This window comes from Chenopodium album, chromosome 23 (genome assembly GCF_948465745.1).
Source record: "Chenopodium album chromosome 23, dcCheAlbu1.1, whole genome shotgun sequence".
NCBI classification, from domain to species: domain Eukaryota; kingdom Viridiplantae; phylum Streptophyta; class Magnoliopsida; order Caryophyllales; family Amaranthaceae; genus Chenopodium; species Chenopodium album.
Genome location: NC_137856.1, coordinates 29,110,412 through 29,133,828, shown reverse-complemented (window position 1 = coordinate 29,133,828; position 23,417 = coordinate 29,110,412). Strand labels below are relative to the sequence as shown.

Genomic DNA, 23,417 nt, shown 5'->3' with positions numbered 1-23,417 from the left:
AAATCTAATTGGCTAGTACTAGTAAACAACACCAGAGTGCAACAAAATGCACAACTGGAGGAAGCAATAATGAATTTTTACTATTTCAGGGTTAATTAAGTGCAACATTTTACCACCTACATATTTTGTTTACTACACTTCTTTACACCGAAACAATTAGATCTTCAACATTACAGTGTTTTCATGATAAATGAAAAAAGAAACTCCTGCGGCTAAATAAAGAATAAAGAATCAAATGAATAGGTGAAGATACGAATCCTACAACCGATGCATGAGGATTGAAGCTCTTCCAAGTGAAGGTACCGCGACTGGTTCCATGTATTTACAGTCAGATGTTAGGTCATTCTAAGTAAGAATTGCAAACACATTTCCAATTCCACCCCAGTGGATAAAAGAAGGCTTCCGGAAAATCTAGTTCTTTAATTACGAGGGACTTCTTTTAGGACTACCCTTGACATCAACCACGATCAACCATGTCAGGGTTATTATCACGACGTTGGCTCTCTGTTCGGTAGTGGTAACTGTTATTTCCCCTTCTAGAAGAGCTGTTTGTTCTTGAGTCAAATCGCACTGTCCTTGCTGAGTAGCAATGGCGTACACGGATTCTGTGTGTTCTAAACTCCATTAAGCTACTGCATCGAACTCTAACTGTCAAAACGGCTTCCTTATCTCTGGTGTCTTCAGACCACCAGTTTTGAGGAACACCTTCAACTAAATCTCCCAATGTGTGAAACTCTGTATGTCGCACTGTGACATCCATGCTTTGCTCCGGGTAAATCAAACCACATGCAGGCGTTATCTGCAAAAATTAAGCAACCATTTTAATGCACATAGATTTAAAATATGAAAGAAGATAATGCTTCTATAAAACTGTAAGCAACTATTTTATGTCAATCTTAACCATGATATGCCTGATGAATTCCCTGCCCATCAACAATACCTACTTAAAAGTTACAAAGTTAAAAAAAATGGCGGTGTTCCTGTAATAGTTGTTTATTAGCCATCACACTAACTATGTGAAACATTACCTCAAGCCAAGAAGGAAAGCCAAAGGAAGCTCTGGGACGAAGTTCAGTGGGTTCCCCAGTGACATTGATAGTGCATTGACCCTCGCATTGGATATCAAACACTACCTTTTCGTCTTTGCTCTTGTTAGTAATCTGAAGGACAGAACTTTCCTGGTTTTGAAGAGTTATGCTGCCTGTGCTAACTATTGTTTCAGGTATCTCAGAATATTCTTTTAGCAGAGTCTTAACTTCGTCACTGGTATTCATAACCTCACCAAACTCTTTCCTCCTAACTGATCTTTCTACCCTTGCTAGACGAACACTGAATTTACATCGGACAGGTTTATGATCACTGTCATTAACATCCATGCAGGCTTCATACCTGTTATAGGAAGAGTGAGTGTGAGTTTGTTGAAGGGGAGCACAGTAATTATAAGAAATTTAGCTTTTGGTTTCAGGCCTTTGTAGAGTATAGTTCCAAATACACATACATTTGAATTGAGGCAAGTATTGGGCAGTTCAAATTGCACTCTGATACAGGACCATTACGACAATCACGGTATATTACTCTGTCACACCAAGCAGGAATACGTTTCTTCTCACCAGAATCATAGCCTGAAAACAGATATAAGATTGTGAAATGAGATGAAAGAGTGGAACTTAAGAACAACAACAATGATGTGGTCATCAACCGGAAGAAAGTTTACCTCCTAACCCAGGTACATTCCTTTCGAATTTGTAAGTTGGAGGAAATTTAATCATGGCCTCGCGCATTCCTTGGAAAACTTTGCCAGCTTTCATTTCAGCTCGAAGCTGATCCTTTTCTCTTAGCCAGTCGAAACTTCTTTGGGAAACAAAATCTCTTGCTTCATCGTATGATATTCCAAAGAGTCTGTAATTAAAATCACCGAGAAACACTACCATGTCTGCTTCAGACAAATCAGTCCTCGCCTCTTCAGAATTCCCATTAGCACCCTGCAAGCACAGGCACTTAGAGCTTAATCAAAGATGCACCAGGTTAAAGAAGCTAAAAACTTCTACTATATGGAATCAATTTGAACAAATAGTAGTAATCACATTGTCACATACATTAGCAGTTCGAATCACTTGAGATGCAGAAGAAGCTCCAGCTGCAAGACAGAGGAGCAATGGGAAGCCAGAACGATAAAGTAGCCAAAATAAATATATGCATAAGGCAAGAAGGCAATACAAAAGCAGACATCGCATACCAGCAGCAACGTTAAGCAAGTGAGATTGCCGAGAAAAGACCATTGATCGGAAGATATGGTCAAAATCTGCATTACGACGATTCACTGCCTCCAAATGCGCAGCTAAGTGACAGTTCACGAAACATATTATTCTATCATGGATTCTCAACCTTAATCCAACTCCTCCCTGCAAGTAATGTATAACATCAATGTATAAGATTAGAGGCTTGCCAATTTTCCATATTATACTAATAAATTCAATTATAATCAGATTCACTTACAAATAGATACCAACACCTTATCTTAATATGAACTATAAATGCAAGGTATGCTTGAATAAAATATGTAAGGCTATTGCGTAAAGAGGTACATGAGCAATACTGAAAAACAAAGGTCTATACCTTGTTACCAATTGTTCGGCCAAAACCACAAGCAACTGCTGCAACATCAAGGTCTCCAGCATGCATCCTCAAATTCTTTCTTACCCTGAAACGTAGAATAAAGATCATCATACATACACGGAAGATGGGATGCCAATCAAAGTAGCATAGTTGGTTAAGTATTGGGTCTTAGTCTAGGATCAAATCCCGTCTACATGATTGCCCTTTGTGGCTCTTTACACACCAAAAAGCAGACAGCCACCATGAATCTATCATGGCAGCAATGAGTTATTTCCATTAAAATCTGGTAGAAGGGTTAAGAATGTAAGCTGCTGATACTAGGAGGTTAACATCAGGATTAAACAGTCAAGCATAATTACCAGATAGCTATGAGCAAACCAGCGAGCTGTCGTGAACCTACACGTTCAAAAGCAATTCCTTCATCTAAGATCTTACCAATAGCTTCTTGCCAGTGTTGCCCAATGGCACTCCCTTCTAGTCCTACCTGTATGTACAAGAAAAGTTAAAAAAACATCCAAAGAGGCTTCTGACTTTCTTACTTTAAGCATTGAAAATTTTCATTCCAACTACCTTCATGTAACAGTAGAACATACTGATAAGCATTATATTAGACTGTATAGACTTCATATCTAGTTGGTTACCATAGACGAAGTATATATATAATACTTTGATATGTTTATGTTTTGTAAGTAGTTTATTAGTTGCATAATTTATAATGCTATAACTATCTTGCACTCATACTCGGAAATAGAACAATCATACTTACCTCACCATGTTTGAGGTTTTGAAACACCTGATTATTCTTCAAGTAAGAAATAATTTAATAGAAATGTCAGAAAATATAAAGAACAAAGAGGGATTCTCACAGTTTCTTTTGCTGCAGACATGGCAAGGAAGCCAGCTCCCATTTCCACTTCTTGCAACCCAACCACAACAATTCCAACATCTGATACTACAGAACCTAGCCATGTTCTGAGTGCTTCAGGGTTGGCTTTCCCCTGACCAACATTCCATGATCCAACTAACATCTTTATACTTTCTCCTCTCGTGTATGTCAACTCTTTTGAAGACAATGCAGAGCGTATTATATTGTCGATTGGCCCAGGGGACATCAGATGCCATCCACGTATACCACCATGAATAGCCATGCTGAAGACGTAACCTCCACCTATTGCCATCTTTATAACCGGACTGCTATGAGCAACCCACCCTGCTAAAAGATTTCCTTCAAGGTCCAACAACTGAACCACACCACTAGCATAACCTACCCATATCCTTGGACCATGGGTGCAAAAGCATAGAACAGCAGAAGGATGATGATTAAAATCTTGGACACGGTTTCCATTTGAATCCCATTGCAAAATCAAGCCATGTGAACCTCCACTCCAAATCGTTCCATCAGTAGTTAACACTAGTGCCTCAGTCTTCTTGTTATCTTCATTAAATGCCCCTGTACCTCTTGTAGCTACTCGGCGTACAGCATCTGCTGCACCCATTAAAGCATTACGCGACCTCTGCAAAAACCCCTGGGGCTTTTCTTTCTTTGACTGAGAAACAAACTTTACTTTCATCTCATCCTCTACCAGTGGTTGATCCTGTGGCACTGGCATCTCAGCTCGATTTTCAATTTGGCCATCAATATTAAACACTTTAATAAGTTCCTTGGTACGAGCATCCCTACATAAGAAACGGATTATTAGGCTTATAACTTGTATATTGCCACAATTTTCATAGTTAAATGCGAATTAACTTCCACAAAAACTTTGTAATACAACTCATCTTATATCAAAGAGAAAAAAGACAAGGTACTTGTTAAATTAGAAGATCTGCAAGCTAGAAATTAGAAGAAGGCGAGGGCATACCATAATGAGAATGATAGAGAAGTGGCACACCACACCCTTCCTCTAGCATGATCAGACAGCATAGCCTTAATATCCGAAGAAGAGATGTTGCATACACCATTCACAGTAACTTGGCTTCTCAAGTCCACATTCGCCCTCTCAACTAGCAAGGCAGCCATGTGCTTTTCCTCTGCTGATAGAGACAGCGATTTCTCTATCGAGTCCCATGGCCAAACTTTGATCACACCACCTTCTCCACCAGACCATAGGTCGCCTGCAGAACCAGAAAAGTCAAAGTTTATACAACTTTGAACCCATAATGTTAACATTACGGCAATTCTAAATTCAACAAACTAATGTTGTCCCATTTTATTATTTCTTCAATCAAAAGATTGAAGACAAGAAATTAACTTGCAACCAAAAATGTTGACAACAACCTCAATCAAGATTATTATCTCCATCCACTATAAGTTTATCAACAATTCCTTCAAATAGAACAAATGACATTGGAGCAATCTATATCATCAATTACATTCTATAATTGAAAATATGAAATTATTGCTCCACTAAAATCATTCTTTCAACCACTTCAATTCAATTTTCAATCCTACAAAAATTGTTCAAAATTTCATCATAAATTCTTTGAAAAATTCCCAAAATAAAAATTGAGGTGATCATAATTTGCCTAAGAAATTCACCCATCAAACATAAAATTAAGAACTTATTCAAAACAAAACCTGATAAATCAAATTCAACAACCCATTTTAATCATTACCAAACCCAAAACATCAAAATTCAGAATAATTTAATACCGTAATCAACCATTTCCCATAAAAAAATAATAAAATAAATCCAGTTCATAATCACCCAACAATAATATAAGAATGATCCAATTGTTTAATTAAATTACCATAGCAAGACATGATCATGGCAAGAACAGGTCCCTTATGAGCTTGCCAAGCAAGACCTTCACGAAACGGTGGCGACGACGAATCATCAGAACCATTCTCAATCGGATCCATCTTCCATGACCGAATCTTACCATCCTTATGTCCAGTCCAAACCAGCCTATTCCCATGATCAACAACCATACACATTGTAGGCGAAGTCACAGCCGATTCATAAAACGGCGACGTATCCTCATCCCCTCTTTTACCTTTCCCGCCAAAACCGGCACCGGCCTCGTAAGCGTCCCGAAAATACCAGAATCTCACCCCATTCTCCTGCCCTGCCCACAGCTGACTCTCTGTACACCCTATGGTACGCAAGAACCTCCCCACCTGAGTCTCCCTCAAGGGGTGAGGACGGAGCTCCAATGCTGGGGGCCGTGTCGGGTGCACAGCGGACCTCGTCGGAGCCTTAAAAATCCCGGTCCCGCCACTGGCGGTGAACTCCGCCATTGCGGAGGGCTGATCATCTTCATCAGTATTGTTTGAACAGGTGGATGACATGGTGGTAGAAGGGAGCGAGAAGGAGTGATCATACCTCGGGTTCGAACCGGGGCACGAGATGGAAGCGTAAGGGAAGAAATCACCGTCGTCGTCGGAGTCATTGTAGAACGGCCCACCAAGGTGGCGTTGGTGGTGGTGGTTTGACATTGCATTGGAGATTCGAGCTTCGTCGAGGGAATGGTTACGGAGCTGGTTCGCCCGCTTCGAGGAAGTGTCGTTAGCGGCGGCGGTTGCGGTGGCGCCGGCGGTGGCGGCGGTGGTGCCGTGGCGGTGTTGGGAGCTGAGAGAATGGGCTTTTCGATTGGCGGGGCCGCCATTGTTAGGGAGAGATAATAACACGTCGCGGTCTTCGTCGTCCATTAATGGCGGGAAGTTATTGACTTTTGGTAACTTGATCACAGAAAAAATTAAAAAGTATTAAAAGTAAAAATAAAAATAACGATAATAATAATTAATAAAAGGATGAATAAGTGAAAATGGAAGAAGGTGGGAGAATTAGGAGGAGAGAGAGAGGGTGGAAATGAGGAAGAATGGTAAGAGAGAGAGGAGAGGAAGAGGAAAGGTTTGAAAGGAAGGAGTGGAATAGCGGGAAAAAAGGGGGTGTAAATGGACTACATTGTTTTTAGTTATTGTTCGTTGTAATGTCATGTAAGATTAGAGAGAGAGAAACTAAATTATTTTTATGAGATAAGAATGTTTTTACTTTTTATTTTTATTTTTATCATCCCTTTAATTAATTTGTTGATTTTGGAGATGTACCTAGTCACCTTAAATTACATAAAAATACATTTTATGACGCTAAAAATGTGAATTGAGTGTAGGCTTGTGAGTAGTTTGAACAACACCTTAGAAAGCTTTACTCGATTAATAAATATCAAGAATATTAATGAATGTAAAACATGACGAATAACAAGTTGAATTGACCTTAAGCAGAATGCTCGCTTGATTAGCACCACTAATCGGATGCACGCAAATCTTAGTTATACGTGCAAAATGAAATTTTACTTGTACTCATATATGATTTGGGATGATTAATTGTAAACATATCACGTACATTTCAAGGTACAAATTCAGTCATTGTATATAACTAATATAAGCTTGCATTTCTATTTTCTAATTTCAAAAATTGTTAGTACTTTGTAATTAGAGTTGCAATTATAACATTAAGCATCTAAAATTACATCTTAATTAGTGGATCCAAAAAAAAAAAAAAAGGGTTAGCGTTATTGAGTATCATTTTTAATTGTTTTCAAATACTAAAGTAAAGACAACATAATTTGTATAAATACTCAACAAATTAAGAAAATGAAATCCATATAAAACTAAGCTCCAATAAATGGAATGTTTTGGTTACAAAAACAGGATCCTAAAATAAAACAGCCAAGTCAATGAAGGTTTTATAATGAAGAAAGTTGGCATGTTATGAACATACCAACCAGATTATCATAAAGTGAAGATTATAAAAATGTTTGACTTATGCTAAAATGTTGGAAGTGTTGGATTTGTGGGCGGCCATAAACTTATTGATCTTATTAATGCCAACGTTTCAACTAACAGTATCTCTGATAGGTCCATGACTAATTTGGAATCAATATATAGTAAACTTTGAATATGAGCAACCATTTGTCAAAAAAAAAAAAAAAAAAAAGGATATGAGCAACCAATATTCATATGTTTATAGTTTACTAATTGGTTTCAATTGACACCACTCTTCGACTCCTGCCGTCCTAATGTCTCATTATGTCACTTATTTTCAACCTACTACGTATTTCGTCACGTATGCTTGTACGGTTTATTCTCTCCATTTGAAAAATTAATAGTCCAACATTGATTTCGATGGAATTATAATGTAATAAGTAAAACGAATATTGTATTAGGGATTTAGGGGTTTTTAAAAATAGTGATGGCTGTTTTTGTTATTATTATTTTCTATGATTGGATTTATCATTAGTGCATCACCACTAAGAAGAATATGATAAAATCAATGCATCTATTATATATAAAGGGCACTCATATAAAATCATGTCATTACACTAATGTGGTCACGTGAAAAATCAACTAATTTAGTTGATTCACCAAAAAAAAAAAAAAAAACTAATTTAGTTGATTAAAGTTTTGAGGGATAAAACTTAAAAACATGAGATCGAATCCCTTCACCATTATAAAGACATCTAGAGAGGTATTTAATAATAACTTGAATGCTTTTACCTCAAAAATAGAAAAAATAGAAAAAAAAACACAACAACAACAACTTGAATGCGACATTTTCTTATCTAATTGCCCTTATACTCTGTATATGTCTGACCTTTGAAAGGAAAAAAATATTTCTTATATCCAATTCAACTACACTCATTGAAATAGGTTCAGTGATCGTTGGACCACAATCATTGTAATAGGGATGTTGCAAAACACAAGTGATCAAAATATAGAGCAATTATAATGAGGCACACACATTTGACACATATATGTCCCTCATGGCTCATGGCTCATGCTACAGCCAGGAAGGAACGCTGGTACAGAGTCATAGAGAGACCTGGATGGAGCATCGGCCGGATTCATCTTTAAAGTTCTATCTCTAGGTGTATTCCTTACAAGGTTCATGAAATTGAAACTATGTGAATAACAACTTAACTGATTAACTGATTCTGTCTATCATCTAAATAAAATGACCAAGATTAGTTAAAATGCAACTGGTGCAACAGGAATACAGGATCGTCGCACAATGGGATCGGGATGCTGTATGGGCCAAGGAGTGATGTTACGTTAGACACAGTAGTTAAGTTGCTGGGTAGTAAAGGTGGATAAAAGAAGGTAGGACAATGTCTGATTTGATAGTACTAAATACTAATACTCGTACTATAACTCTTGAAACAACATAGATATAGGAGGACCAACGACAGAATAGCCTCATACAGTTGTACTCCATAGTACACAAAGATCACAGAAAATGATTTTGGCACACCCTAAATTGATTTTGGCACACCCCTATGTGAGAAGAGCATAGAAAACTGTGCTCACACATAGGGGTGTGCCAAAATCAATTTAGGGTGTGCCAAAATCAGTTTCCAAAGATCACAAGTTGCAAGAATAATAATGGCTGTTTGGTACACTTATTAAATAATGAGCTTTATTGTGTGGGGAGAATTTATGCAGTAGTTGCTACAAAACCCCAGTGTGACAATGTTGAAAGGGAAATGAAAAAGAGGGTGGGAATTGGGAATGGGGGCAAACACTTCTGAATCCTACATGTATTAATCTATTTTGGGCCGTTTCCTTTGAACAAAGAAATCCTCTGCATTACTTGTTCAATAATAGAGAAAAAATGGTGACTTTTATTAATATACCTGAGGTACACAGAAATACAGTTTTTAACCGACATTTAAAGCATTCTGAAACACAAGGTCGTACTAAATGTTCCTATTATCTTCTTTTTAATGAAACATAAATGAACCATTGTTAATCTTCAATTGCATAAATATATGGCCAATATTCTCCAGATAATATGGTGGACTAGCTTCTCTATGTATGGAGTGCTTTCAGGCTTCAACTTTGGTTAGACATGTACATGAAAGCACTTCTTCATTGACCTTTATAAACATCCAAATTAAAACTTTCAATAGGAATGATAGAGCAGCAGGGGCACCTTTGAATACTTTGCAAAGTCTTTGGGCATTTTCAAAGCGATGAAGCTGTCTTCGTCCTTCGCCACCTCCCAAGCTTCTCTCTTCCCTACAAAGAAAGCTTTGTCTTAGAAGGTCTAGCAGATCAACCAATTCCTACCCCCACATATGGGAAAGAAAAAAAAAATATGACCATACAGACCTTTCGTCTTAAAACCCTTCAACTATGATCAATAACTACTGTTGTAACATTATAGCAAACACTATAAGATGATACAGAACGGATATTACAAAGATACGGAGTACTTCTTAAGATTGATCTATAAAAGTAAATTTAGACCATCAACTCAATACAAATTTAAGTAATTATGGTCAAAGTTTGTGAGTTTTGACCAACGGTCATAGATGTGGCCTATTACTTGCTAACTATGACAGAGGTACCACGAAATACTTGTATTATTGTATTCAACAATACAGAACAGAGTGAAGTGCAAAGTAACTTCAACATGCATATGAACACCCATACATTAAATTATTGAGCCTAAAATGCATCAAACATTTCATCAAAAGTTAGCACATTAACCCTGAAAACACCAACTTCAGCAACTTACCTTACGAGGTTCCACTGCTAGCTCATTTTCGACAATAGATATGGCTTGGAATCCTAGGGGATGCAAAACCTCTTCATAGCTGCATGGAAGAAATAGATCAGCTTAATCCACATAATGCAAGATGACAACTCATAACTAGATCAATAAGTCAGCAAGGTACAAGAGAAACAATTCAAAACCAAAAGTCGACTGAGTGAAAGGGAAAGGAATTACTCGGTGACAGATGTTTTGTACGGAGGTCCACCTTCATGGTCATCAATCTGCCAAATTTTAAACAAGTTATGAAATCATTTTCCAGAAACTGGCCCTTATAAGATAAGCATTATAAAGAGTTACAACAGCAAAATCTCTGGGTTTTCTTCAATCTGACACTGACAATATAATTCATTTCACTCAAAGGGTCTAATGTAAAAAAATTAATGAAGTTGCTAGGGCAAAGATGATGGCTGTGGTTTCCTTAGTTTTTACCATTTGAAAATCTTTACAGAGTATATTTATAAAATGAAATTAATAACTGATGCATTTGTCAAGTAATAAATAGAACATAACCAGAATTTTTGAAACAAAGCATAAAAGATGTTGAGAACAACCGGAAACATTAAGGTTATAAGCTCTCCATCCGGTTTTAAGAGATCTGCCATACGAGTTGCCCAAGCTGGCCGCATATTTGGAACAATAGCACAAAAGAATCTGCGATTTCAGACCAGATTGTTAACATAAATTATGTAGGAGTTGAACAAAAGGTATTAATAAATCACTCACGTGTAATCAAATATGAGGTCAAACAACTCAGTAGGCTCCCAATTGAAAAAATCTGCTTGCAAAAAGGAAATATAGTTTGCATTTGGGGTTGATGAAGCCAGCTGATTAGACAAGATGTCAGAGGACGAAGTTAGAAGCAATTTAGAACAACCCAAATTACAGGATGAGCCAAAGCTGATCCCCAGAAATAAAGAGTTTGGTGTTGATATAAGCTATTATCTTTGCATAGATTTTGGTGTTGTTTAACAACAAAATTTATTGTTTTTGGCAGTCAAGATTAGAGAAAAATAGAAATAATTTGAAACTAAAGCCACAAGAAAACAGGGAAGGTATATCACCTCTCTTGCTTTTTCTACGGCAGCCTCTGATATGTCCAATCCAATAACGTAACGCTCAGGAGATGCAAGTGTCATCACATCATAACCCTAAAATAGAAAAATATTCATATAATGCATTTGACAAAAGGAAGTCAGGAACTTATGAATAGAGATTTTATGCAGCAGCCAGCAAATCAATCACTCTTTAAGTCTTCCAAAAAGAGGATTATAGTGACCTAAATTAATCCCACATAATAATAGAGTGAACCATGAGCAGGTTTCTAAGCACACAGCTAAGTCACTTACGTGATAATGGGACCAAAAGGATCTTTGTAGGGTGTAGTTAGTTATATCGCCAAAAGGGAAAGGCCAAATGCTTGTGATAGAAATCACAAAAGAATCCTAAATTAACAAGGCGTGTAATAAGATGGAAGTGGTTCAAAAGATGTGAGCAAGGAATAGCTAGCCGGATATCACATTATGAGAACAGAAGTCATAATTCCAAGTGCCAGATGACAGACATTGTACTGCTTGTATACGGCAATTCAAACAAAAACTTGAGAGAAAATATCTAACTCAAGGAGACATGTAGCAATGGGAAAATCATGAACGTGATCAAAATTAAATACCATAAGTCCATAATAGTATCAACGAAACTTACACTACCACATCCAGGGACAAGAGCTCTTCCCTTAGGAAGAGAATCTGTTTGAAGAAGGTGTTGAAGAACTGGTGTTGGTTTCCCCAAATGCCATGGTGTTACTCTTTCCTCCCAACATCTTTCCCACCCATCTGATAATTAACATAAAACTCAACAATCCATAGTCTATCCAGAAGGGAAAAAAAATCAATAAAATGTGAAAACGCAGAAGAAAGACAATAAAAATCAAAAAGCCACTTTCTAAAACCATGCTAAATAGAGTGGGAAAAACCATTGCAAAACTGGGCTGACTTCTACGTATTCTAGAGATTACTTTTTAGTTCTTTTTTTTTTTTTTTTGGGAGGGGGGGGGGGGTAATATCTATTGGAACGCAATCAATTAGTGCAAGAGACAGTGTCACACCATCACCGAAGGTGGGCTAAGACATGCTGAACTAAACAAAAGGTCCCAAACTTATTATTTACCTAGATTGTAATCCCAATTATGATTATTATTTTCATACACTGAGACCCCTTTTGTCCATTTTTAATACTCAATAATAATAGAGGGAATTTTTACATAATCTCATATCCTTAGGATAAAGGAGGAGGGTTACGGTAGGCCAATGACAGCGAGTGTAAAACTTTGTCACATCGCTTGGCATGAGCCACAATGATTGAGAGTAGTACTAGGATGGGTGACCTCCTGTGAATTCCTCATATTGGTTCATGTAGTGAACCCACTAATGGGATTAAGGCGTTCAAAGCGAAGAAGAAGATCTCGTATCCTTAGGACAAAGGAATTAGCATAATTTCACGAAAACCCCTCACAAACAATTCTGTCTTCTCCATCCATTCTCCATTTATAATCTACTCCTTAAGTGAAGGGGTTTGAGATTTCCAATCATAAACTACCTTTTCTTTTCTTCTTTTTTTGTCAGAAAAATTGGCTAATTGCCTAATACTTTTCATCACTAAGCTAAAACATGGCAATGAAGGTACTAGAATCCGGAAAATTTTCATCACGGCATCCGAAACAAGACACAATAACATCAATCCAATTCAATTAAGCATGTATAATTTCCAAATAAGCTTCCATTACAAAAATAATCAAAATCAAACTGATCAGCTTAGCTCATTCGTTATAGATTTCAATCACACCACAACCTAACAATTTCTTAAATTAAATCAATAAACTCACCAGTGTATACATTTTCATTCCAACTTTTCAAGAAACTACGTTAATCAATTAAATTCATTAATTTTCCCAAAAAAAACTAATAATGTCTCTTAATCCAAACAATAATGGCAGGTAATTAAGATGAGAAAATAAATTGAGCAGGAAAAAATAGATAAATAAATTTGTAGATGAATTCAGAAATTGAGGGTTACCAGTGGGATTGGAGTGAAGGAATTCTTGCAATTTGTCAACGGAAGGGCTGAACTGAACAGGTTCGCCGGGATTTTTATGCGCCGCCATGAGTGGTGGTGCTGTGCGGTGGAAAAACCGAGGAAGAGAGCGAATTCTGGTCACCCACGACGGCGCAGGTTTAGCGAGTAGAGGTGAGAAGGCCGACAGTTGTGTATACATTGAGTCAAATTTGAATAATTATAGGCCTTGGTCAACTCCCTTAAGGCCATAGGCACACAACATCGTCATGTATTACAATCTGTGTATCGAACACTTGGTTTATGATGGGTGAGTCGTAAGTGTTAAAACAGAATATGGTGGGATGGACTTGAAGACACATGGGACGTAATAAAACCAAGGTCACTTCTAAAGATTCAAAACCATGGCTAGATTAGGCCATGGGCTTAGATCATATACCAATGATATATGCGCCATGAGCTAAAAAAATAATGTTGGTAATAGTGATGATGGATTTTAGAGGGTTTAATTTGCACGAACATGGTCGTATAGTCATATAGAAGATGGAGGCAAGAGTGAGGGATGACGCAGTGGTTAAAGCTTTAGCTTTTCTCATCATTTGCTCTTGTGGCTCTCCCAAAAAAAAAAAAAGAAGATGAAGGCCTAGAGGGTTTGCTTTGTGAATATGTAGAGAATGGGTTGCTAAGCCAATTGCTTACTTGCTTTGTAAACGAGGAAGGGCATGATGTTTGAATGAGATCAATGTTTATGATCGAAATAGGGTTACTGTTTCTTTGGAAATAAAAAGGCAATACATATACTTAGGGGCCGTTTGATTCGAGTAGAGGAATCGGAATGGAATGAACGAAGGGAATGTAGGAGAATGGAATGAAACCCTTTCCAAGTAGTTTGTTGTTTACTTTCAGAAAACAAAGGGAATCACCACCACCACCGCACAACCCCCTTTCTTCACTTTTCCAACCACCACGAGCCACCCCACCGCCCAGCCACAACCTCGACGGGAATCTTCAGCCCTCGGCGCACCTCCTCCTCCCCTCGCCGGAAAATCGTCCACCACCCACGCAAAAACCGAGGAGAATCGTCCACCACCCACGCAAAAACCCTAGAAACACAGGAGAAACCCTAGCCGCTAGGGTTTCGAGGGTGGGGGGAAGGTCGGCCGACGTTTTACGGGGGAGGGATAGTGTTTCTAGGGTTTTCGCGTGGGCGGTGGACGATTTTCCGGGGAGGGGAGGTATTTTCGAGGGGAGAGGTGGGGGAGGTGTGCAGGCTCCGGCGAGATGTGGGGGGAAGTGCGGCGGGCTCCGGCGACGTGACTAGGTCCGCGGGGGGAGGTGGTTGGGCAACTTCCGACAAGTAGTCGGTGGTGGGTAGGGTGGCTAGGGAAAGGGAATGGGAAAGTCTAGGGGGGGGATCAATGTAGACTAAAAATGGGTGAAGTCAAAAATAAAAATGGGTAAAGGGAATCAAAAAGTGACAAACCAACAACAACAAAGGGAATGATATCAGTTCATTCCGATTCCCTTTGATTATTAATCCCAACCAAGCGGCCCTTTAATATAATGCTTAAAGATATACCCCTTCTATTTTTTTTAACACAACACTTTAATCAGATATGTTGCAGTACACAATTTTGACCATTAATATCTTTTATTATTGTTAATAAATATAAATGGTTGATACATTATTAAATATACTTTGTTACTAAACTAACATATATGTATCGCCCAATTTTAATGAGTATTTTGAGCACACAAAATATAAGTAGTATGTATTTCTTGCTATATCACAAACAAAAACCATCCATATATAGCACAAATAATTATCAACTTACAATTACATAGGTCTTAGGATAGCATATTACCCCTATGACAAACATAGTTGTTGCACACTACATGCAAATTACACTGTCTACACATCATGACAATCAATTCGGATTGATGATCTTATTACATTGTGTAATACAAGTATAAGAAAGAGCATACAACATTATTATCAATGACTTTTTTTTTTTTTTTTTTTGAAAGCTTATTATCAATGACTTCAAAAAGACAGAAACATTGAAATTACTTTAAAATACAAACAAAGCATATATAGACTACATGGCCAGGCCATTTACTGATTCAGCTTCTGATCTCATCAAGCAGCACAAAAGGAAAATGGGCTTAGTTTGATGTCCTCTTCCACCTACCAAGTTTTTCATAACCCTGAAACATATAATCAAATAATATTGTAGTCATTCTTCAAATTTCCATAGTCATATTATTCAATAAATTAAGGAATTTCTATATAGCTTTAAGTTTAATCATCGTCTTCAAGATTCGTATCATACTTCTGGTTGTACGTCTATATATATTATGAAAATGTTACACCTGGCTACCTTTTTTTTTACTTCGTGTATATGATAGAGTGTACTAATAATACACATACACCCGAGTATATGATAAAAATCGTCCCTTGATCTATAGAATGAATATAATGATTAAGGATATATGATTACTATAGAAGTTGAGTAAAGGTACCTTGCGAAATTCAATTGCATGTTCGTTGTCTGTTATGGAAATAGCCTTAAATCCAAAAGGAGCAAGCACTTCTTCATAGCTGCATGCAACATCATCATAATTTTAATTTGTTTTAAAAAAGTCACAAAATATAATTTACTAACTAGTAGTTTAGAGGAACAACTGAATAATGGATAGATGAAATAATTTAATTATTTTTTCATTTTTATAATTATTGTAAAAACTCCAAATAAGTATTAATAACAATGTTAAATTGTAATATTGTAATAGAAAATTACTCTGAAACAGATACTTTATAAGGTGGTCCACAAACATGGTCACTTATCTGCCATAAAAAGTTGAAAGAAAAGTCAGTGATTAATTACCAAAACTAAATGGTTTATAATTGACTATAAATCATAATGATATAATAATAAATAAAAGAATAATTAAAGAGAGAAGGTTAATCATTTTTCAGAGTGAAAAAAGTTCAAAATTGCACCGGAAACATGAGGATCAGAAGCTCTCCATCTGGTTTAAGTAGCTCAGCCATGCGACTAGCCCACGCCGGCCTCGTCTTCGGGTCAATAGCACAAAAAAAACTGCACACATACATCCGATAGATTGAGGTTACTACGACCTAGCAATTGTACTTTGTACGTTAAGTTATTCTTTTTTTTTTTTTTCCGAATTGCCTAAAATTTTGATCGGATTTGTATGCAACTACTTACGTGTAGTCAAAAATGAGATCGAAGGGCTCATTTGGTTGCCAAGTGAAGAAGTTGTCGACGATGAAAGTCGTGGAGTTGGCATTTGCTGATGAAGCCGCAAGCTAAATTGATGTTGTAGTGAAAGCCAATTAGACTTAACTTATGTGTTCAAACTAGCTAGCTTTTCTAACATTTGACTAGCTAATTGACTTCAAAAGGGCTAACAATATAATTAATTAAATTGATTGCATAAATATTACACGTAGTACCTTTTTGGCTTTGGCAATGGCAGCTTCTGATAAATCGAGTCCAACAACATTGCGCTCGGGGCTGGCCATTGCTATCACATCATAACCCTGTCGATTTTCATGCATGATCCATGCCAGTATGCATGTAGAAATATTGTTATTTTTGGCTACAAATTTAAGATAGGACATTTTGTGAAAAACTACCTTATAAAACACTTTTTTTTGCGAGAAACCACCTAATAAAAAAAATGTTGTAAAAAACTACCTTATAAAAGAATAAATGTTGTAAAAGACTACCCTTGGTCGAAAAATCATCGTTGACTTTTATTTTCCGGCGTTGATCATGTCACGTGCCAATTAAGAAAAAAGGAGGGAAAGGGTGAATTAAAAGTCACGTGATTGGCACGTGATGTGGTCAACACCGGAATTTGAAAGTCAACGGCGACTTTCCGAACAATGGTAGTCTCTTACAACATTTACCCTTTTATAAGGTAGTTTCTTACAACATTTTTTTTATTAGGTAGTTTCTCGCAAAAAAAGTGTTTTATAAGGTAGTTTTTTACAAAATGTCCTTTAAGATATTAACTTTAATTTATACTACTCTACTCTACTATATTTCAAAGTGTTCATCAACTTTAGTCGTATGTCATGTCATTCATTTAATCATATTGTCATATTATTAGTAAAGCTTAACGAACGCCGGTGATATTAAAACTCACCCTGCCACATCCGGGGACTAGGATCCTGCCCTTATTAAGAAGGGCATCAGTCTGAACAAGGTGTTGGATTACAGGAGTTACATGCCCTAAATCCCATGGAGTGCGGTCTTCCTCCCAACATTTTTGCCACCCACCTGAATTAAGTATTTATTAGCCAAATTAATACACTAATCAGTATTGCAATTTTAGGGACATATATAACTTGTATGTACAATGCTTTAATAGATGATATAAATTGTTCATTTCACTCATATCATCATGCATGTGAATATATATATGATTTGTGGTTTCGACTTTCATCCATGAAAAATAATTGCTACTTCTAGTCGATCTTAGACTCTTAGCCATGTTTATTATATATCGAATAATATAGTGCAATATAAGATCAAGATTTAGTACGAGTTTTAGCTAGCTAGCTTAGTAGTAATAATTATACATATGAATTGAATAAAATGATGTATGTATGTAACTAATGTAATGCACCACAAAAAGGCAGCTCTTATGTTTGTTCCAGTTTTAGATTGTGTTATTGTGTATAAACTCAAGATAGATGAACATGTCTATACAGGAAGAAAAACATCATATCAATGAACTATGAAAAAGATTAATTATAAATAAACATATACTTGTACTTTGTATATATTTTGATTTGTGAAATACATGAAATATAAGGAGTGTGATCGAAGAGGTAACACACTAACACATACCTGTGGTTTGAGAATGAAGGAATTGTCTCATTGACTCCCATTGTTGATTCATATGATCAACAATCACACCTCCATTATTATTCATGCTAGCACTCTCCATCTTATGACTTTTTTTTTTGTATAATTGTTATTTTTTGTGATTGTATTTGTGAAAGACTTGGGCATAAATTAGTGCTATTTATAGCTAAGCTATCGTTCTAATGGAGGGTAATATTTTATTACATACACCTGCCCTAGTGTATAGTATATTATATCTAATTTTGTGTTACTCTTAAGTTTAATTTCCGACAATCTATCAATTAACAAGTCTTGTAGTTCGATATTAGCATTTCAACAATTTTGAGATTGAGGGGGTGGAGTATCATAGGCATTGCTTTCCACCTCAGATCCAAAAGTTTAGGAAGATCGAATATTTGAATTAAACCTTGTTGAGCCCATGAGTAATTAAACCCACATGTGAGTGCCTAAAAGTGTGTGGAAGTTTTCCCACATTGAAGAAACAAGAAAGTTGTGTCCAGCTGCAGCAGGTGTGGCCCAGGCCCGTTTTATATATCAAACCTTATAATTCCCCTATTTTGTCATAACTAGCACATTATTAACGTATGTGAAAGGTTAGCTTCGTCCCAAAAACTCACATCTTCATTGACATTGTGTGCACTTTACCTTGCAAGGTATATATAGAAGAACAACCAATGAACCAATTGCTTTCTTTGTGCATTTGTATGAATGAGCAAATTAGTAATTATATGTTCATTTGCACGAATGAGAAAACAGGGCAGCTTTGTTCTTATCTTACATTACTTGACAAACTTCTTTATTTTGTGCAAGCATGACAATCGGATAATCAATTTTACATTGAAGGTTGTATAAAAAATATTGACCATAAGCTATCCATATTGAGTAATAAAAATACAATTAACCGCCCCTTGATAGCAAATTAGCATACAAGTCATCATCATTAACTTCTAGTAACCCCTAATTAACCCTTAATCTCTAGCCACGTATAACCTCAATTATTTTTGGTGCAAATTTAGTTGAAATAAGACAATCAACTACAAATTATAATAGTTCATTTATTGACCATATACTCGTAGAAGTCTTTGTTTATTTAGCCTGTGCGTTGGCATATCCGCATATGCTTTAATGCTATGATTTCTAGAAAAATAAGTCTACAAAATCGAAAAGTAGGAAAAGGGAAAACCGTCCTTACTATTAAAATAAAACACATATTCCTTATTTTGGCATCCTTTTGTTATGGAGTATCTTTGTTGATTAAGTAAATTATTTATTTGATAAATTATAAGTGTGGAGTACAGTTATAGGGACACTTGTTCAAAGTATTTTGTCACTATTACTTCAAATAGCAATTTTTAAACAGAACCATGAAACTTCGTTACAGTACGTAGGGCCCTAGGGGGACCAAATTTAGTTAAAATCGATTTAAAATTTTAAACTGACTCAAGCCATTTTTAGTTAATCCGAAACCGAACAGAATTACAAAACCGAGTAATATTAATCTGTATATGAACCATAAGCTGATAATGATCTAAACCGTTAGAATTTGACCACAACCGAACCAAATACTTGCGTGTTTTAAACATTTATTGACGCAAATTGTTTCTATCCCAAACACGTTTGAAGCTCAAATAAAAATGGTTAAACCGAATTACTTCACCCGTAAACTAATTTTATAGACTCATTTAGCCGGTTAGCCCAAATTGGAACATAACAAGACACAAAATCGACGATAAATCCACATATAATCTTATACTTCAAAATAATCTGACTCGTTTAAATCCCGGTCTGTTGGGGTGTCATCCCAAGTCCCACATGGAAGGAGAAAGGAGGAGAAGAGCTCCTTATAAGTGAGTGCACACTCCAAATAGTATGAGGCCTTTTGGGAAAGTGCCCAAAAACAAATCCGTGCGGACTAGGCCCAAAGCGGACAATATCATACTAACGTGGAGTGGAGTGTGCGTGCGACCCGTCAAGGTGGGTGACCTGGGCCCAACACGGTCAACTCGATATAGGAAACCAAACCCGCTTTATCTCAACAAAATCAGTTTAGAACCCGATTACAACCAAAATTTCACTGAATCGAATCGACATAAATATTATTAACCCACCAAAAATCTTTATATGTGCTGACAGTAATTCTGTCATACAAAAACAAAAGGCAGGGTAGCAAGACCTCAGATAGCTATGACATTACAAAACAATGCTCATTAATTACCAAATACACACCTATAAACATATTACTAGTATTAAATAATCTAAACATTCTAATTAATTAATCTACTATCTTATTGTTTTCTAGCTAACAAATCAGGTATGTTTTCATTAATAGGCAATTAGTTAACATCTGGGAATGTCTTTTCAGAGACCTAAGAGTTGTACACTAGAAGACCAATGTTATTTCCACATTTGTACAAGCTTTATTAATAAAAAAAACAATCAAAGTGAAGCTTATACCATGAATGACATCAATCGAATCAGAATAATATGCCCTCATATAATTGGGGAAAAGAAAGGAATAAGCACTTAATAAGTGGTCTCAATGGTAAAAAATTTTAGGCCATTCAATTGATCAAATTTGGGATCAAATCTTGTCTTCATTATTGTCCTTTACGACTCTCTATACACCAAGAATTAAAATTAAAAAAGGAAAGATAATTAGTAGGTGTAATCCTCGTCACTTTGAAAATATGAATACTAGTCTAGTTTAAGTCACTTTTACCTTCTTATATTATAAAGTGTCAAGTTTGAGAGAATACTTGAATCTAGATCCTTAGATTACATTTTTAGTGACATGGATCTAATACATCCGAGTTGGATCAAAGAGTTAACTGCGAATGGAGCAGCAGACTTAAAGGAACAAAATGCAAGGAGTGGCAACAACTCAACATAATGCAGCCATGGAGCTAGGCAGACTTAATTGCGATCGGGGCAGCAGACTCACAGAAACAGCCTGCGAGGAGCAGCAGCAAAACATAATGCAGCCACGAACGGTTGCTAACAACACGTTTCTGAAATAAATGTTTTTACTGAAACTAATAGGACAACTGTAGATAATCCCACCTACAATATTCAAGCAGGGTTTTGTTGGGTGAATTCTAAAATATGACAAATGTCTCACACAAAGTGTATTATACTTATAAAGTTCAGAAGTTTGAAACAAGTTACTACCATCAGCAATCGTTATTCAATACACTGCCAACATATTAGAAGTACTAGCAAGTAAACTAGTTCATTCCAAAAATCTGAGTACCTCCACTCTAGCATTCACTATCTTTTTCGAAGCCCCATGATAGGATGCTCGAAACATCACATCCGGCCTCTTAGCTGATAAATCAGGCACCTGCAATTCCCCTTTTAGCATCTTAAGTACTTCCTTAATAATAAGTCTTTTCTTGTTATCTAAGTGCACACAGCACAGACCAACCTTGAGCATCCTTTCCATGTCTTCCTTACTATACCGCCCCATCATTCTCCAATCAACCGCCTCAACCAACTACCCTTCTCCCGCAGGTTCCATATCCAATCAATGAGAAAACCTTGTTTGTTCTCGACTGCCCTTCCTGTTACCACCTCCAAAACCACTACTCGGAAACAGTAAACATCAGACTTAATAGTAGGAACACAAAAGTGAAGATACTCCGGAGCTAAGTACCCCATTGTCTCAGCTAGAATAGTCAGTTTCCTCAATCTAGAATCTCGGTCATAGACCTCAACCAATCCAAAATCCGAATCAAGCATCACATTACAAGCCATTCCCATTGAAAATAATCAAGTATTAGCAGAAAGGGAAATTCCCTGTTTCTCATGGTGAGAAACGAAATTTGTTTCTCATGGGAGCATTTTTGTGAATAAATCAACAACTTTTTCATTATTGTGAGCTCCACAAGGAAATTCCAAGCAGAGACTAAGGAATCAACAAAAAAAATCACTTATAACAGAAATAAAACAGATCAGATAAAAGTTCAAAAACCATAATTCCCATTGAAAATAATCAAGTCATCATAATCATTCACATGTTTCTTTCTTCTAAAGTCAAGGTTCCAAAAGGTTCCAATAAAAGGTCTCCTTTATTAAGTAGTAATTCAGGAGGTATATCAACAACAATTGGTTTAAAATAGGTGAGTGCACTTCGCTTGATACGAATCATTTCTCTCATTGTATCTTCACACCCAAATTGTTCTTCAAACTCGAGCCATTGAGTCCAAAAATCAGGGTCTGTTTCAGGATTAATATACATGGAGACATACACGTAAATTGCCCGAGCACGATCTAGTTCTCGTAAGCTCGTCTCAAGTGCAGCATATTTCAAACACAATGTCTTAATAATTCTATCATCGGATTCATTAGCTTTAAATGCATCTTCGTACAAACTTCTCGTCTTTGCAACTCCAAGTATTTCAACCACTTTTAAAGGATCATCATTAATAACCTTCAAACACAAATCAAAATTTAATTACTAGTGTTAGCATAATATAAAAAAAAAACACGGGAAAAGTATCTACTGCAAATCATCAAATCAGAAACAACTTACGGAAGAACTTCAAACCTTATTAAATCATAAATTAGATGCATTAAATATAATTAATACTGACTAACAATTCACTTAGACGCTAAAGAAAAAAAAAAAAACAAACAAACAAACAAACAAGCAAACAAAAAAAGAAGGAGATGTAACGAGTAATTCAATTGAAAACAAATTCAACATTGATTTAGAGAGCTTACATCTATTGCTTGCTTTCGTGAATCATCCATATTATTGATTGATTGTTTTCGACAAATCCTCAATCAAAATTTTCTGACAGATGGAGATGAAATTATAAAGTTGCCTATCTATATATAATTTGAGAGAAACCACGGTTGCCTATTTCAATATTTCCAAACCGACATAGATGATTTTTTTTAAGAGGGATAAACGATCTTAAATTAGGGTTTATATGGGGGAATTTACAGAAAAGTCCCTAACTAAACTAGGGTTTATATTGGGGGTTATTTTTTTTTCCTCATGAGCATTTAAAGAGAAAAGTCTCTAATCTATACCTATACTTTATTAGTATTTAAAAACTATAACCAAGAAACTAAGGGTTTGTTTGGCCAAGCTTCCGAAAAACAACTTCTGTTTCCCAGAAGTAGTTTTCCAAAAACTATTTCTAGGGAAACACTTGTAAGAAACAAATTTGTTTGGCCCATCAAAAATTAGAAGTGATTCTTAGATTGAGAAACTATTTTACCTTGTTTGGCCCATATCAGGTTTTTTTTAAAAAAAAAA

At 36.2% G+C, this 23,417-nt stretch overlaps 3 protein-coding genes across 4 annotated transcripts; all 3 read right to left on the bottom strand.

Annotated features, from left to right (window-relative positions):
• Nucleotides 1-70: 70 nt before the first annotated feature.
• LOC145606825 (type I inositol polyphosphate 5-phosphatase 13-like) lies at nucleotides 71-6,499 on the bottom strand. 2 transcript variants are annotated; one of them, XM_081662664.1, is made up of 11 exons: nucleotides 5,368-6,499; nucleotides 4,479-4,731; nucleotides 3,483-4,293; nucleotides 2,976-3,100; nucleotides 2,617-2,701; nucleotides 2,237-2,402; nucleotides 2,097-2,137; nucleotides 1,715-1,982; nucleotides 1,499-1,622; nucleotides 1,029-1,389; nucleotides 71-799 (listed from the first exon to the last, which is right to left on the bottom strand). In XM_081662664.1, the coding sequence occupies exons 1-11, from the start codon at nucleotides 6,266-6,268 to the stop codon at nucleotides 458-460; spliced, it is 3,477 nt and encodes a 1,158-aa protein (XP_081518790.1). In that variant the 5' UTR covers nucleotides 6,269-6,499; the 3' UTR covers nucleotides 71-457. The 2 variants fall into 2 exon arrangements, with proteins under 2 accessions (XP_081518790.1, XP_081518789.1); XM_081662663.1 differs by having other exon boundaries at nucleotides 2,097-2,402.
• A 2,721-nt stretch (nucleotides 6,500-9,220) lies between these two features.
• LOC145608093 (putative thiol methyltransferase 2) lies at nucleotides 9,221-13,434 on the bottom strand. The gene is made up of 8 exons (XM_081663693.1): nucleotides 13,251-13,434; nucleotides 11,880-12,010; nucleotides 11,240-11,326; nucleotides 10,902-11,002; nucleotides 10,730-10,829; nucleotides 10,353-10,399; nucleotides 10,140-10,218; nucleotides 9,221-9,637 (listed from the first exon to the last, which is right to left on the bottom strand). Exons 1-8 carry the CDS (start codon nucleotides 13,336-13,338, stop codon nucleotides 9,584-9,586), a joined length of 687 nt encoding a protein of 228 aa, XP_081519819.1. The 5' UTR covers nucleotides 13,339-13,434; the 3' UTR covers nucleotides 9,221-9,583.
• Nucleotides 13,435-15,413: 1,979 nt separating this feature from the next.
• On the bottom strand, nucleotides 15,414-18,233 carry LOC145607299 (thiocyanate methyltransferase 1-like). Its single transcript, XM_081663002.1, has 8 exons — nucleotides 18,134-18,233; nucleotides 17,427-17,560; nucleotides 16,729-16,815; nucleotides 16,481-16,581; nucleotides 16,252-16,351; nucleotides 16,049-16,095; nucleotides 15,771-15,849; nucleotides 15,414-15,455 (listed from the first exon to the last, which is right to left on the bottom strand). Exons 1-8 carry the CDS (start codon nucleotides 18,231-18,233, stop codon nucleotides 15,414-15,416), a joined length of 690 nt encoding a protein of 229 aa, XP_081519128.1.
• Nucleotides 18,234-23,417: the final 5,184 nt, after the last annotated feature.

What these genes read in the sequence shown, in the direction of transcription:
- LOC145606825 (XM_081662663.1), bottom strand. Translation starts at nt 6,268, where the DNA reads ATGGACGACGAAGACCGCGACGTGTTATTATCTCTCCCTAACAATGGC. An exon ending in TCTCTATCATTCTCATTATG is followed by an intron (nt 4,294 to 4,478) that starts GTATGCCCTCGC and finishes TTTCTTATGTAG; the next exon opens with GGATGCTCGTACCAAGGAAC. An exon ending in ATACTTGCCTCAATTCAAAT is followed by an intron (nt 1,390 to 1,498) that starts GTATGTGTATTT and finishes TTCCTATAACAG; the next exon opens with GTATGAAGCCTGCATGGATG.
- LOC145608093 (XM_081663693.1), bottom strand. Translation starts at nt 13,338, where the DNA reads ATGGCGGCGCATAAAAATCCCGGCGAACCTGTTCAGTTCAGCCCTTCC. An exon ending in CCTTCACTCCAATCCCACTG is followed by an intron (nt 12,011 to 13,250) that starts GTAACCCTCAAT and finishes GTTAATTATCAG; the next exon opens with ATGGGTGGGAAAGATGTTGG. An exon ending in TTGTCCCTGGATGTGGTAGT is followed by an intron (nt 11,327 to 11,879) that starts GTAAGTTTCGTT and finishes TTTCTATTTTAG; the next exon opens with GGTTATGATGTGATGACACT.
- LOC145607299 (XM_081663002.1), bottom strand. Translation starts at nt 18,233, where the DNA reads ATGGAGAGTGCTAGCATGAATAATAATGGAGGTGTGATTGTTGATCAT. An exon ending in CCATTGCCAAAGCCAAAAAG is followed by an intron (nt 16,582 to 16,728) that starts GTACTACGTGTA and finishes ACATCAATTTAG; the next exon opens with CTTGCGGCTTCATCAGCAAA. An exon ending in GATCTCATTTTTGACTACAC is followed by an intron (nt 16,352 to 16,480) that starts GTAAGTAGTTGC and finishes GTATGTGTGCAG; the next exon opens with TTTTTTTTGTGCTATTGACC.